Source organism: Acromyrmex echinatior, chromosome 11, assembly GCF_024713525.1.
Source record: "Acromyrmex echinatior isolate Ae372 chromosome 11, ASM2471352v2, whole genome shotgun sequence".
In the NCBI taxonomy this organism is placed as follows: domain Eukaryota; kingdom Metazoa; phylum Arthropoda; class Insecta; order Hymenoptera; family Formicidae; genus Acromyrmex; species Acromyrmex echinatior.
In genome coordinates this window covers 3,508,596-3,525,778 of record NC_141862.1, presented here as the reverse complement: position 1 = coordinate 3,525,778, position 17,183 = coordinate 3,508,596, and the positions used below count along the sequence as shown (strand labels likewise).

Below are 17,183 nucleotides of genomic sequence, written 5' to 3'. Positions count from 1 at the left end.
GTTAGAGTGATGGGGGAGATAGATAGTGGAATCTTGGTCGGTCTTTGCTGGTCGGGAGGATGGTCTTCCATATCTTCCTTATGTTATAGCCATTATTCCTGTTTAGATTATTAGGGTGTTTTTGTATTTCTATGGCTTCTCTGTATTTTCTTGGGAAGTATGATGTGGTGTTGGTTATCGTGGTTGCTTGGTCAAACAGTATTTGATGTCCTGTTTCGACGTTATGTTCTGATAGTGCCGACTGTGACGTGTTTCAGTCTGACGTCTCGTTGGTGTTCTTTTATCCGTAGGTTTACCATTCTCCCGGTTTCCCCGATGTATACTTGTCCGCAGGAACACGGTATTCTGTATACTCCTGCGGAACTGAGTGGCGGTCTTGGATCTTTGGGATTTCTTAAGATTTGTCCTATCTTCTTGGGTGGTTTGTAGATAGTTCGGATATTGTGTTTGTTCAATATCCTGCCGATCCGGTCTGTAGTTCCTTTGACGTAAGGGAGAATGGTTAGGGTCCTGTCGTCTGTTTGTGTGTTCGGAGCCGTTGTCTTGTTTGTGTGTTTGTTGATTATTTTGGTTATGTCTTTTTTGTCGTGTCCGTTGTTTTGTAGGGCCTGTTTTAGGTGGTTTATTTCTGTCCGTAGATATCCTCTGTCGGAGATGGCGAAGGCTCTGTGTACCAGTGAGTTTATTACTGATTGTTTTTGTGCTGGGTGGTGGTGTGACTCAGCATGTAAATATCTGTCCGTGTGTGTTGCTTTTCTGTACACTTGATGCCCTAGGGTGCCGTTGGCCTCCTTTGACACCAGCACATCTAGGAATGGGAGTTTCCCGTTTTCCTCTATGTCTATGGTGAAACGGATATTGGGGTGTTGTTTGTTGAGGAATTTTCGGAGTTCAGATCTGCCGTGTCTCCATATCACAAATGTGTCGTCTACGTACCGGAACCAGACTTCTGGTTTCTTTGGTGCTTTCCTGAGAGCCTCTTTCTCGAAGTGTTCCATGAAGATGTTAGCGATTACAGGAGAAATCGGAGAGCTCATAGCTGCTCCTGACGTTTGTTCGTAGAAATGGTTGTCGTAGGAGAAGTACGTGGTCGTTAGGCAGTGCTCTATTAGTGGGATGAGGTCGGAGGAGACTTTTTGTGAGGTTTTTATTATGTTAATCGTATCTTTTATTGGGACTTGTGTAAACAGGGATTCTATCGAAGCTAACGAGTAGATCTGTGGGCTGTAGTCGGATTTTTTGGATTTTATGTATGAAGTCCGTTGAGTTGGTTATGTGTGATTCTGTTTTTCCAGTCAGAGGTTGTAGTGTTTTTACTAGGAAGCGGGATAGGTTAAATATCGGGGACTTTATGGCGCTAACAATTGGTCTTAGGGGAACGTTGGGTTTGTGTATTTTTGGTAGTCCGTATAGTCTCGGTGGGAGAGGGTTTGTGGGTTTTAATGTTTTTTTGGTTTCGTTTGGGATGTTGCTTTTTTCCACAAGGTCCCTGGTGTTCTGTGTGATTGTGTTGGTTGGATCCTTGTCAAGCTTTCTATACGTTTTATCCGAGAGCAGACCTTTCATCTTTTTCTTGTAGTCTGATGTGTTTATGACTACTGTCATGTTGCCCTTATCGGCTGGCAGCACGATGATGTCTGTGTCCCTGTTTAGGTCTTGTAGGGCCAATCGCTCCTGTCTGGTGATGTTTGATGACGGGGGTTTGGCTTTGGACAGGACGTTGGCTACCTGTCTGCGGATATCGTCTATCTGCTCTGAAGGGAGCCGATAGATGGTTGACTCTATTTGGCTGATTATTTCCTCTTTTGGAACCTTCTTAGGTGCCACCGCGAAATTAGGGCCTTTGGCCAGCGCGGATATAGTGTCTTGGGACAGGTTTTTGTTCGATAGGTTTTTGACGTAATGTAGGGGGGGGGTTTGGTTTTTTGTGAAGGGCGAGGTTCATATATTTCTGTTTCTGTCAGAGGATTGGATAAAAGTTAGTCTGGCTTGTTCATATGTAATGCGGTCCAGGGTTTGCCAGATGTCATGTCGTAGCGTGGCGGATAGGAACAGGTGCACAACAACAAGTTTAAAGATGTTGTGGGAGATCTGGACTATTCGTGACTTAGTGAAATGGATACGTTCTTTGATAAGGATAAGGCTGGTTTTGTGGAGGATGTTTTTGGATTTTTGAGTTCCTAGGTGGTTCTTGAGTTGTAGGAACTTTGGGATGATACTATTATCCCTGCAGCGTTTTAGGAATGCTAGGTCTGATAGTTTCTTGGATAGGGAGGTCCTGAGTTTGCTAAAAAAGTTTATTTTAGCAATGATTCTTTCCCCGTAGAGGTATTTGACAATCTTCTTGATGCTTCCATGGGTGCTTTCTATATAACTAATCTGTGTGCCCAAGAAACGTTGGCACATCAAGAATGGACCAAGACATGGAGAAAACCCGCGAAGCACAGATTAGTTATATATATATATATATATAATTTTTCTCTGAGATAGTATTCATCAATAACCAAAATTAATTTGGTAATCTCTTTTTGGTCATGTATTATATTTGTGTTGGTCATTAGAAAATTGTGTAATTGAATGCTAAGTTGTCTGTGGGTAGCATGAGAGGAAATATAAATCTCATTATCCTTTGTAATTTTAGAGAGAATTTCAATAAAAGGATCGTTTTGTTAGATGTCATCCAACTTAATTTTTAACTATTTATTTGTCTTTGTATTTTAGGTTTGGATCGTGAGGGAGATTCCTCCGGTGAACTAGGGAGAGGCTTAGTTGTTGGATTTATTTCTTGGAACCATTGTGAGGCTCTTTGATAGTAATTTTTGTTTTTGACTGTAGGTCATGTATAGAAATAAGAGTGTCAATGGAGTCCTGAATTTTTCTTGTTAATAGATCCAAAAAAATTCAACGTCCATTTATCAGGATCAGCATTTAAGTCTTGAAGAATTAATAGAATAAAAATTCGCAGATTTTCTGAGAAAACAGATTTTGGATTTATATTTTTTCATCCTGAAATTAAATCTTTATTAAAGGCAATTTTAATAAGTTTTGTTTTGACTAAATCTGAAACATGAGTTGAATGTCTTCGTTTGTAACATATGTTGATCGCATTAACCGAAATTCATGAAAGAGCATCAGCGTTTGTATTTGTTTTTCCCAACTTGTAAATTCGTATTCGAACTCTTCTAATTTTAATCTGCATCTCATTAATCTTGAATTTGGATCTTTAACATTCATCAGCCAAATTAGAGGTTTATGATTAGAGTTCAATTTTGAATTCTCTTCTGTATAAGTATTGTCTGAAATGTTTGGTCGCCCATACAATAGCTAATAATTCTTTTTCAGTCTGTATCGTGTTTCGGTTTTATTTAAAGTTCTGGAAGCAAAAGCCAGTGGCTTGTCCTATTGTTCCTTGAGACAAGATAACGCCTATCACTTCATTGGATGCATCTGTGGTTAATACGAAAGGTTTGTTCTAATCCTCTGACAATACAAGTTGAATCATTAATTTAGTTTTTAAAGAGTCGAACGAATTCTGCTGTTCGTTTTTCCATTCAAAAGTTAAAGACTTTTGAAGGCCGTGTTAATGGTCTTGTTATCTTAGAAAAGTCCTTAATAAACTTTCGATAATACTAGATAATACTAGAAATATCAACTAATCCCAGAAATTTTAATTTCTTTAGAATCCCGTGGGACTAGATAGTTTTTGACTTTTCTATACGATTCGGATTAGGCTATATATCTCGTTCCGAGATTATATGTCCCAAATATTCAAGTTCGGGTCTCAGATATTCATTTGCCCGGTTGAAGTTTTAGCCTAAGTCTTTCAAATAATAGCTTCAGATTTTTATTATGTTCTTCAATAGTTTTTCCATAAACTATTATATCGCCAATATAAACAAAGAAATTATTTCCTATTAGTCCCTTTAGTCCCTTATTCATCATTCTTTGAAAGGTCGGAGGTGCATTCTTCAGATCGAAAGGCATACGAGTGTATTCATAATAGGCATTCGAAGTGGAGAAAGCTGTTTTTTAAATATCTTTAGGATTCATGCTTATTTGATGGAATCCTGATGCTAAGTCGAAGGCTAAGAAATAATGCGCATTGCCTAGGTGGTCAAGAATTTCATCTATGTTTATAGGCATCTTGAATAGTTTTTTCATTAAGCTTTCTAAAGTCAATTACTAATCGTCATTTAGTTTTAAGCTTTCTGAAGCTTTCTTGCTTTTTAGGTACTATCCAAGTGGCGAATTATAAGGAGAATCTGATTCTCTTATTATATACTTAGCTAACGTTTCTTTTATTTGCGTTTTAATTTCTTCCTGTTGTAAATGGGAAGCTAACGGTATTGTTTTGTGTGAATAGGATTTTCATCTGAGGTTTTAATCTCATATTGGATTAGTGAGTGGGAATGGATCTCCTGGCAAGGTGAAAATATCGTGGTACTCTAATATTATATTCCAGATTTCGTTAGAATACTCTAGAAGGTGTGAGAGATGAATATTTTCTTTCAATAATTGCAAGAGTGTATTATCCAAGGTTTCCTTTGTAATAGAATATACTGGTGGAACATCCAGTGAAAATACTTCAATACTTTTAATTTCAGCATGCAAATGTTTTGGTAAAATAGGCTTACTAGAACCATTCATCCTTGTAATTACTCCAGTGTCATTCCTAAATATGATTAATACATCTGACTTTTTTTTTTATGTCACTAGGATGTGGTTTGTCACATCTTTTAAATTCTTTTCCCTCGAGAATTAAACTTTTATTTGAAAAATTGAAATTGTTTCTCGTAAGAAAATCGATACCTATGATGTCCTGATGTTTAATTGGCGAATAATCATCTAATACATGAAATACGTGTTTTTTTTCGAACATTTCTACAATTACTCCTTACTTAGTTTTCAGAGAATATGTCGTGATGCTGGATACTATTATCGAATCTACCTTGAGTAAATTTTTATTTTCAATAAATATTTTATGAATTAAAGATATATCCGAACCCGTGTCTACTAAAAAAGTTGTTTGCTTAAAACCTGGTACTTTCAGAGTAATTCTGAGTGTAATGTAAGTTCCGCCAGGTAAATCTTTCGTTAATATATTGTTCCGAGGCTCGATCGATTGCATGTGAAGGATGCGATGCTTGGTCTGGTGGTCGATTGAAAAGATGACGCTCGTGAATAATTTTATTGGCCTCGTTGCTGGTAGAATGCTTTGGTTCTGCATTCTTTTTCCTCATGTCCTCGCCTCTTATAGTAACCACATTCTTGATGTTGAGACTGGAGGTTTTGAATACGTTTCCTTGAGACTTCATTGCGTTGTATGCGTAGTCTTCTTAACTGTAAGCTCTCGCTTTCGAAAACGCTTGATCTAGAGTGTCCAGCTCAAAGCAATAGAGGTGATCTTCAATTTCTGATTTTACATTACGACGAAAAATTTCGATGGATTTCCGTTAGCAAAATTCCTCTTGAATACAGTCGCGGCTCCATTGCTTTGTGAATTAATTGTGGTGATAATGTCATCGTGTAGTCAGAGGAAATGATTTATGAATTTGTCAATATTTTCATTATATTGGATACACACGTCTCTTTATACTTCCAGTGCAGTGAGACTTTGAACTTTTCCGAACAAGTCTCAATTTTTCGAAAAGTCGTGGAAAATTTGGCGTAGCGTCGATTTTTACTGTACCCTACTCTTTCTGTGAGTTTCTGCGCGATGATGCCACAAAGAAATAGTTCGTGTTGATTGACTGCCAGTCGCTTCACTGTGACTTGAATATGCCCAATAAAAGATTCAGCGTTGAGTCCATCGAATTACGAGATTAGATGCATTGCTTTGTCATATGTATTTATTAAAATCTCGGGATTCTCTTGATTGAACAGACGCCGGAAATCGCTCTCCAGATGGATTTATTTGCTAATTGTTCATTTGATCTTTAAGCGTTTACACAGCCGTCCATAACTTTTACTAATTGTTCTGCTAATATGTTGTTATGTCTTGACGACACTACGATTCTTTTCTTTCGTGGAGAAAATTCGTTTTTCTCAAATGCGAATGACTATTTTTAATTTACTACCAGAGACGTTAATCGTGGGCTGGAGAGCTACGATAAAATGCCACAGCCGTAAATCGTGTTTTGGCTAGTTATAGATAAATGTCAGAGGCGTTCATCGTGGACTGACTATTTTTAATTTACTGCCAGAGGCATTTCGATTATCAAATCTGGTGAAATATAATTGCGGAACCAATTTAGAATTTTGCGTCTGCAATTGAAAAAATATGAATAGATGCATTGTCATGATGGCATCAAAAGCTGATTGCTTGACACGACCGAAACTAATGAACACATCTGTTTCAAATTTCAACAATAATCCTGTAAAGGATCAAAAATTTTCTAAACTGCTATAATTTTCTAAAATTATAGCAGTTGATATTTGTGGGATCATTTCTATATTAGATCGAGAACTTTTTGAACTTATATCCTTGTATAAATTAACATAATAACTGTGTATTAGAGTCTACAATAAAAATAGCATGTTTCATTAAAAAAACATAGATGAGATCTTGATCTGACCCTGCAAGCGCCACCCAAGATCAAACTGAATATCAGTAAATAGCTTCTTTGAAATCTTACAATTTCTGAAGCGTTTCTTCCAAAAACGTTATGTAAGGGCCTTATAGAACAAGAATTGCCGTAATTGAATCGTAAAACGTGAATCATAGTCATAGGTCAACGCATTATATTTTGGTGTACTATGTATGCCAATACAAGTACAATTCACATTCCTTCACGATTATAGACACCTTTATGTTCAGCTCATAAATCCGGGGTCTTTTTGGACACACTATATAATATATATGTTATACATATATATGTGCTATATATATATATATATATAAAACATACATTACAATCAATAGTCATATGCATAATTTTCATACGGCGCTGCATATGTATGTTTATGAAATGTATATAAGTACAATATATCATATTCAAAGTGTTTTAGTAAATGTATACACTTATAGATCAATGTACACGTTGACTAACAGCAAGGTACAATAAGTATATTTTTACTAAATGAGCACTTTGATTGTGACATAGATATATCTTCGAATGCAAATATTTGAAATACACATATAATGTAATAGCACTTTTTCCTTTGTTGCCATTTTAACTTAGGATGTAACATATATTGTCAGTACATAAATACATTGCACATACATATGTAGCTATTCCATCTCTTTTTATTATGTTTAATGGGCCTTTTACAATAATAAACCATAAATCAGTCATAAATTAGAAGTCAGATGCTAAAAATTGACTGTGATTAGTCAATTTTTAGCTTCTGATTTCTGATTTATGACTAATGGCTTATTATAGAAGGCCCATAATAAGAAGAGACAAAAGTTACTCATACTTAGCTTTTCATGATATGATATAAATATAATAGTGAATATTAGAATTATATTTTACGTGCATTATGATGTACACATATTACAAAACATAAAATATTTCTAATTCATATTCACATACGTGTGAAGCTACTCTTTTTGTTACATATGATAAAAGATGTACTGATGTACCTCTTTTTTCTACGTCGCAGGGGGCCAAATCAGGTGAATACGGTGGATGGTTTAACACAGAGACACGATTTCGAGCCAAACATTGACGGACAATCAATGAAGTGTGACTCGGTGCATTATCATGCAACAAAGATCAATTTTCTGGATCACGATATTCGGGGCGAATACGATGAATTCTGCCCATCAATCGCTTTAAAACTTCGAGATAATGTGCACCATTAATTGTTTGGATAGTTGGAACAAACTCTTTGTGGATAATACTTTTGCTATCAAAGAATGTGATGAGCATTGTCTTGATTTTTGATGGAACTTTTCGTACTTTTTTTGCTTGTGGTGAATTTTTTGACTTCCATTCCGCACTTTGACTTAGTTTCTGAATCATATTAAAAGCATCATGTTTCATCACTTATAACAATTGATTTTAGGAAGTTTGGATTATTTTCTGCGGCTGCAACGATGTCTCTGGAATAATTGATTCGCTGATTTTTGATCGCTTCTTAATGTGTGTGGAACAAACTTCGCACAAACCTTCGTTTTACCCAAATCTTCATGTAATATGGTTCGAATCGTTTCTCTACTGATATTTAAAGCCTCCTCCATCATTTTTAGTGATGCATTGCGATCGTTTGCAACAAAATCACGTACTTTTTCGAACATTTCGGGTGTTCGAACCAAAATTGGCCGTCCTGATTTTTTGTCATCTTCAAGAGTCTCTCTACCTTCCAAAAAACGCTTATGCCACTCAAAAACAGCTGTACGACCTAGACTGCCATAAACTTGTTGCATCGATCGGAATGTTTCTGATGCACTTTTACCAAGTTTTGCGTTAAATTTAATCACTGCTCTTTGTTCCATATTAAAATTTTTACTTCGACCAAAATCTTGTTTAATATGAACTGTCATATCTTCGTTATATGTCAACCAAAATGAATGAAACTTTGACAGATAATAGCAAAATGTTTAACCTTTAAAATGCATGTTTGAACGCACAGATGTCGCCACTGGTTGCTAAGATGTGGTTCGTGTCCGGGAACATATTTGTCGCTCTATGTATGAACAGTCTTAAATAATTCATACTCTTAATTATATTTAGTATCAACGAAACAAATAAATTATGATTTAATGTAAAGACCACGGAGAAATAAAAAAAACGATTGAAACAGGCAAAAGCTAGAAAACAATTGTAAACTGGTAACACTAGACCCATTAATAAAGGTTCACTATTAATAAAGGTTCCGATATTCGCTGCCAATGTTGAAAATCTATAGCGCACGTAACGTATACTGTATATATTCCGTTCAACAAGAGAATGACTTTGGATCAGATGAAAACGTTCGTTTTGCGACGGTCTTCATAGCGTTGTATAGCGTTACATCGCCTCCTATGTGCAAACCGAGATCATTCTTTCGTTGAACAAAGTATAGTTTCAGCACTGGCAGTGAATATCGGAACGCACCAAAAATCTAAGAAAACATTGCATGAAGTGAACATAGATGCATATTTGCCAGAATACAATATTTTATTATTATAAACTTCATAAAGTAGAACGAACACAGAGGAACAAATAAAAATAAAATTATCCGAAATCCCTAGGAACTAAAAAAATTTAGAAGTTAAATAAAATAAAATAAATGAAAATAAAATCCTATTCTTTCAATTAAAACATTTTATTATTTCAACGGCAACAAACGGATTTACTACGTTTATAATAATAGTAATAATAATTGTAATAATAATATCCACATTAAAAAAGAAACAAATTAAAAGGAGCAAATCTAAGAAACTGTATTGCTAGATTTAGATGCAGACAATGAATTTCATTTGCCTAGATCTATTTTGAAACGCAATTAAAGTACATGTTTCTAAGATATGTGTAATAAAATTTGAAAAAAGAACTCCATTCTACCGTTTTTCTTTCTCAATGGGGAAAGTGTGTTATAGCCCGAAAGCTAGATTAAGTCTTGCATTTTGGCACAGCAACGATCGAGCTTTGCGGAAATGCAAAATTACTATCACATTTAAGCCTTGCATTTCAGCAATGAGCCACGGAAATGTAAGATTGCAAGTTTACAATCCATGCGCGGATAAAGTCTGTTATTGAGAATGATCATTGGTCATATCGATTGTCAAAATGCGCAATAACATGACATTGCGGTTCTTTATATTTGGCTATCTAATCGCGGACAGCGGGATTTTGTACAGTGAATTTAATTAACACGTTACGCGTTACGCGATCCGGTATCAACTCGATAACAAATCGATTATTAATAATAAATATCGCGAATGCGAGAAATAACGAGATAACGTCTTTAAGTATTATCATAGCTACGAGAATCAGTTATAACTAAATTACCACAACAAGAAATAAAATTTGTAAAAGAAGAAATAATTTTATAATAGTGTTGAAAAAAAAATACTACAAGTGACTGTCTTTCAAAAATTCTTCGTGGTCTATTAATCTGTGCTTCTCATGAGTCTTAACCCTTTAGACAAGTTGAATCCAGAAAATTTCCTTTGTTGGACTGAAAGATATGAAATATTTGTGGGAAAATGGGATAAAACTTTCTGATTATGTTGTATGTTTACTAATGTGCGAGAGCGCACCGCGCGGACAGATTCGAGTGAGAAAACGGCACAAGGTTGATATGATGCACGACAGTGAAGAGAACTCCGTTTCATTTAATTTAACAAAAGAATTTCTTTAATGTATTCAGTTACAAAGTCAAAAGATATAATTAATTAAAGATCAGATTAACAGAATATTAAATGCGGTCACCTTTTCCAAATTGAGCTTGGAATCGCGGTGATGGAAAATCTCGGCGATTTTCCTCGAAGCTTCTCGAAAGATTCGGTTATAGCGATTTCACTAAACGGTTAGCACGGCGATTTTACGAAGCGCGACCATGACTCTAAGAACTCTAAGAACTTTTTGGAAGTAGGAAGGAGGACGGCGAGATCGAGGCATTTATTGCTTTCGATCTGAGCTTTCCCTTTTGGGAAAAATCCAATAAAATTTTGCCACAATCGTGATTATTACGTGGCATTAGGTGTACAAAATTGATTGGCGCTTTGGATTCGTTTCTAGCGACGTTCAACGTAACAGTCATGCGCGGCAGAAAATCCGTGCGTGGGATTGGTGACAGCGCGTGACGTATTCATCGGAGCGCGGCGCTCGCGTGCGCGAATTGAATTGTTCTAGAACCTTCGATTGTCCGTTGCCGGTAACGACAACTTGTTTGCGTGTAACGAATTGTTTTTTAAAAGGAACAAAGAACGACGAATTTGATGATTTTAACGAAGATTAAAATCATGTTTGAGATGAAATCACGAGCTCAATTTGTGCATGCGTTCAATGACAATTAACGTCGATCGACTGAAAGAATTCTTGCTTTCCTTTCGAATTACCGATCTCAAACAACTAAAATCCACATTTTGGAATCATTATATTATATTATAAAAGGTACGATTACCAAATAATAAAAATGAGAGTAAATATTTACACAGCCAGCTCAAAATGACTCGAATAACTTTGACATTGACCATCAAAAAAGTCAAAATCATCAATCTTTTCTGTCACTTGTTGTTCATTGAACAATTATTAACAAAGCAATATATAATTTTTGGGCATAAGATATTTTATTAAATATTACTACGTGTACTCTGCTATATGTACAATTTACATAATGCTTTTCTTTTATACTGATAAAATGGGATAAAGTAGACATTTCACTTTAAGCCAGGTCCACTCCACACCCAGACTAGGGCTGTTCGACTTTCCACGCGAAGCAAGGTCCTCCTCCCTGCTCAGGGACAACTTTTCACGAGAAGTGAGGTTTACCTCATCTCTCCCCTTGCCTACACAGGACAAAATTTTAGATCTGACAGTACCAATGTTCGAGCGAGTTCAGTTCAATGAGTGATCCTATATGAAACAAACGAAAAGAAGGGGAACTCTAAACTGGGGTGTGTTCCGAATAAACATCCAAACGACAACTTTTTCTCAGAAGCATTCGGTTTTATCGGGCGATTTGTCCAGATGTTGATTTAGCGTCATTCAGAATGGGTTGAGAAGAACGCCTGGATGATAACTTTTCGCCACATTCGAGACTGAGGCGAATTTTGCCCATCATGCGCAAAAAAGTCTATCATCTATGCTACGCACTCTATAAGAGTTATATGATATATTTGTTATAAGTAATTTGAAGTTATTTTATTTATTATTATAAAACACAAGAAAAAGTCGGGACAATACGTGCCACTATTTAAGAGGAAAAAAAAGTTTGAACTTTGTAAGTGATTATATACATTTTTTATTTACATTATTTTTTTCTATATAAATAATAATTAATATAAGTAAAAGTAAAAAGGGCTACGAGCCTAAAACATAAATTGACAAACTGTATGAGTAGTTAAAAAAGTTTTTTTGAAATAAAACTATGTCATAAATTAAAAACGTAAAATATAATTTGACAATCAGAAGTTGAACAAACGTTTCGATCCTGGTTGGATCATTTTCAATGTGACAAATAAATTAGTGTGACAAAATAAATTAACAACGGTAATTAACAATAGAGTTAATAAAAAACGTAAATAAAAAACATATAAAAGATCAAGTAAAATTCGCATTCGGACGCAAATTAACTATAAAACTCGCTCCAAATTGAGAGGAAATCAAATAAACGATTATAGTTGACAAAAATGTGCTCCTCCGAACCGTATGTGTGTATAAGGACGAACATGTTTCTGTTAGCAAGTATAAATTGTAATAATAAATTAACGGTAGAAGTAAATAAAAATAAAAATAAAAATAATAAGAACAATAAGAAAAGTACGAATCGAGTCGCAAACAGTAAAAAGGAAAGTACAAATAAGTCGTAAATAATAAGTCAAATTTAAAGAAAGAGGCAAAAATTATCTTTGATATTATAAGGCAAGCACATAAGACAAGCATATCAAAAAATGAGTTCATTATGGCTGTCAGATTCATTTTAAATTCAACCTTTTTTACTTTTAACAATAAAACTTACAGACAGGTGTTCGGCACTCCAATGGGTTCACCTTTATCTCCAATAATCGCGGACATTGTAATGCAGGATTTAGAAAAAGTAGCACTGGAAAAACTGTCAACACAACCCTTGTTCTATTTTAGATATGTTGATGATATTTTGCTCGCGCTTCCATCTGACATTGTCAATGACACTTTGAACATTTTCAATTCCTTACATACGAGATTACAATTCACCTTGGAGGTTGGTGCAAATGGCAGATTGAGTTTTCTCGATACAATACTGATTATAGATAACCAAAAAATTATATTCGACATTTACCATAAAAAGACATTTTCTGGAAGGTTCTTTAATTTTCACTCAAATCATCCTTTGTGCCATAAAAAAGGCACCATCATCAGTTTTATTGACAAAATCATCTTATTATCACATCCACGATTCCAACAAAAAAATTTGATAGATGCTATTCATATTTTCTTAAATAACTGTTATCCTCTTCCCTTTATTTTTTCTATAATAGAACGCAGATTAAAGTTTCATAAATACAACAAAGATACTACACACTGTTCACGCAATAAAGACAAATATTTTACGATTCCTTATGTTAAATCCATTTCCGAAAGTTTCCTTCCAATCTCTAGTATGTTTCATTGTAAATTGGCCTTTTCTATTCCCAACACGTTAAAAAGCTTCATAAAGAGAGGAAAGGACGAACTTAGCCTCCTATCCAGTCAGAATGTTGTCTACAAGATCTCATGTGATGATTGTGAGGCGAGTTATGTTGGTCAGACAAAGAGAAAATTGAGCACGAGACTACACGAACATATCTCTGACATCAAAAAGAATACAGGTTCTCCTACTGTCATAACGGATCATCGAATCAATTTTGATCATAATTTCAAATGGAACGATGTGAGAATTTTGACTGCGAATCTTCTTACAATAAGAGATTGGTATCTGAAATGATTCATATTAAAAGACAGAAACAAGGCCTTAATAGACAGACCGAATCTTTACCCGATACTTATTCACAGATCATCCAGTCTCTTTCTCCCTCTTGATTGCTTTCCCTTCCTCATCCTTCTCTTCTCTCCCTACTTTCTCTCCCTTCCACTTTATTCTTTCCTTCTTATTATTTTTTTCCCTCTTCCCTTTCTAGTTTTCCATTTCAACCTTCTTGTCTTTATATGTCGTACTTTATATCTTAGCTTCTCAGAGAGACGATCAATTTCGATTCCATTCGCATTGCCTAATCTATAATACATCATTTCGACACACACATAAGGTATTTATTGTGAATTTATTTGTTCTAAACTTATCATACATATGCAATGCATGTTGGCGATTTCACTCTTTTTTCTTATGTGCTTGCCTTATAATCAAAGATAATTTTTGCCTCTTTCTTTAAATTTGACTTATTATTTACGACTTATTTGTACTTTCCTTTTTACTGTTTGCGACTCGATTCGTACTTTTCTTATTGTTCTTATTATTTTTATTTTTATTTTTATTTACTTCTACCGTTAATTTATTATTACAATTTATACTTGCTAACAGAAACATGTTCGTCCTTATACACACATACGGTTCGGAGGAGCACATTTTTGTCAACTATAATCGTTTATTTGATTTCCTCTCAATTTGGAGCGAGTTTTATAGTTAATTTGCGTCCGAATGCGAATTTTACTTGATCTTTTATATGTTTTTTATCTACGTTATAACTCTATTGTTAATTACCGTTGTTAATTTATTTTGTCACACTAATTTATTTGTCACATTGAAAATGATCCAATCAGGATCGAAACGTTTGTTCAACTTCTGATTGTCAAATTATATTTTACGTTTTTAATTTATGACATAGTTTTATTTCAAAAAAACTTTTTTAACTACTCATACAGTTTGTCAATTTATGTTTTAGGCTCGTAGCCCTTTTTACTTTTACTTATTTTGATTTATTGAGCCTTATTATTTTATAATAATTAATATATTAATGTAAAAAACGAAACGATAATACATATATGAATTTTATTAATGAGAATTACTCAAACAACATAATGATTATTATTAATTTATTTTATGTTATTAATTTTAATAATCTGAACAATTAAATGAACGTCATATTACCCAAAGGTACCTTTGCTCGGATGAAAATTTTTATTCGGAACTCCTGGAGTAGGCACGAATCGGATGCATACTGACCCCGTAGCGCTCACGCTGGAGCTATCCCGGTTCTAGCGTAAAGTGATGTGTTGTGGTTTTCATTCGTATACGAATAAAATACATGGTGCGATGCGATATGTATCGTCATCTGTGGAACATGCATCAGTAGAGCATGTGCGCCTCATTAAATGGTTAGAAGAACTCGCGAAAAGTCGAATCCTGTCACTGCCAAGTTAGAGTCGTGCTTCACACTGGAGTCAATGCTTGTAGCAAGTTGGTATGATTTCGTCGCTGAGGAGTCAGCTGTTCCAAATTTTTTCTCATGCATTTGATTTTCCATGCTATTTAAGGTTCCTCCCTCACTCCTCCCTGTCTGAAAGAGTTCAGAAATTTGTATCTTATGTTAAAAAATTATGTGCTATTTATTAAAATTGTTTTGTTAATAACTTGTCAATGAACAACAAACGATAGAAAAAGTTGATGACCTTGACATCCTTCAGGATGAAGGTTAATGTCAAGATTATTTGAAAGTCATTGGTGCTGGCTATGTAAAGGTAAATATTTATATATGAGATCTAAAAATCTTATCTTAGCTGTTGTAAATTACATTATTTGTTTCTCTTATAATAATGTGACCGGAGACTATTAAAACTAATTTGTTAAATAAATACGCATAAGATTATATAAATATTTATTTATTTACATTATTTTCTTTCTCCTAATTTACTGCATTATTAACCCTTAATACATATCTTTAGATCATACGTATTCTGCGCATTTTTTTTATTTGAAATAAAAGTACCTGGTCAAATACCGATCACTTTTCTATTTCTAAAAAAAATTTGACATCTAGAGAACAAGTTTTGTGCATTGTCGACCTCAATTCGTATGTATCATTTAACTGACATAACTCCGAAGTTCATTTCTGGATTACAAATGACTCAACGTGTATATAGAGTGTACATTTTTTGTAATTAAAACATTTTTATTTTTTTTTTATTTTCAACTAATTCTTGATTGCGAGAATATTTCGCGAATTATTAAAAAAAAAGAATTTAACAACGTTAATCTTTAACAGATAGAACAACTTATCTTTAACCTAGAACAACGTTAGTCTTTAAAAACATAATGGTTTTTGGCATCTTTGTGTTAAATGTCAGTAATATTATATATTATATTATATCTGTAATGTTATAAAGAATATTTTCCTAATAAATTATAAGTTTTTTTTAAAACTATAGCAATAATAAAATGTATTGTTTAAAATATGTGTAAATGCAAAATCTTCAATTTATAGCCATTTATGCATATTAAAAAAACATTATTTTCGGGTTATTCAATAACATAAAATAAAATTTTTTGGATAACCAATATTTGAACCATTTTTTTTTATAATTTGAAATGTCAATTTAAGATATTAAATCATATTTTTCCTTTAAATTTTTTTGTTTCAGAGTTTTACATTTTTCTATGGAACAGTATATTTTTCTTATTCTGTTAACTATATTTAGTTATAAATTATAATGCGCGCTGCGCATATAACAATTTATCTACAATTTGTTATGAATATACAATTGTACAATTACTTTCTAAAGATGTCAAAATATACATAAAAATTATTTAACAATTTTTATATACTTGTAAGAGTAATGAAAATTAATCGAGAATACTAATGAACCGAACATATATAATAAGGGTGCCCAAAACTACGGTGTGTATTAAGAGTTAACAAGTTGTAGTTTTTTTTCAAAACTTACTTTTTTTAATTGGAATCTTTTGCATACCATTTATCCTTAAGTTACATTGACATTGTGTTTATATTGTTATAGGTTACTATAAAGATAATAGATAAAACTAAACTAAATGAGGAAACAATAAGATAGGAAACAAGACCGTTTACATTAAATAACATTACAATCCGAAGCGCCACTACGGTCTAAGTATTAAGATGTTGAACTAATATATATATTATTCAAACGAATGAATTAACTTCAGAAATAATAATTACGTGTCGATATGGTTGTCGACATTAACGCAATTAATCTGAAATGTAATAATCCCCCAAAATTCCCCAAATTAATCTTAAAAAACTGTAATAAACTTATTGCGAAAAAATATTGCCTCGGCCGGGAGTCGAACCCGGATCTCTTGCATTCCGTGCGAGCGTCCTGAGCCTTTAGACTACTGAGATCTTAGCAATAATTTTTCGCAATAACCGATATGTATCGAGAGTAACGCATTATTTCAGCGCGCGTTTATAAACAATAAAATAGGAAACAAGACCGTTTATATTAAATAACATTATAATCCGAAGCGCCACTACGGTCTAAGTATTAAGATGTTGAACTAATATATATATTATTCGAACGAATGAATTAACTTCAGAAATAATAATTACGTGTCGATATGGTTGTCGACATTAATGCAATTAA

The 17,183-nt window shown here is 33.8% G+C and overlaps 1 protein-coding gene across 1 annotated transcript; it reads right to left on the bottom strand.

The window, feature by feature from the left end:
* Positions 1-482: 482 nt before the first annotated feature.
* On the bottom strand, positions 483-12,382 carry LOC147908050 (protein GVQW3-like). Its single transcript, XM_087410920.1, has 2 exons — positions 8,114-12,382; positions 483-8,047 (listed from the first exon to the last, which is right to left on the bottom strand). The coding sequence occupies exons 1-2, from the start codon at positions 8,486-8,488 to the stop codon at positions 8,021-8,023; spliced, it is 402 nt and encodes a 133-aa protein (XP_087267046.1). The 5' UTR covers positions 8,489-12,382; the 3' UTR covers positions 483-8,020.
* Positions 12,383-17,183: the final 4,801 nt, after the last annotated feature.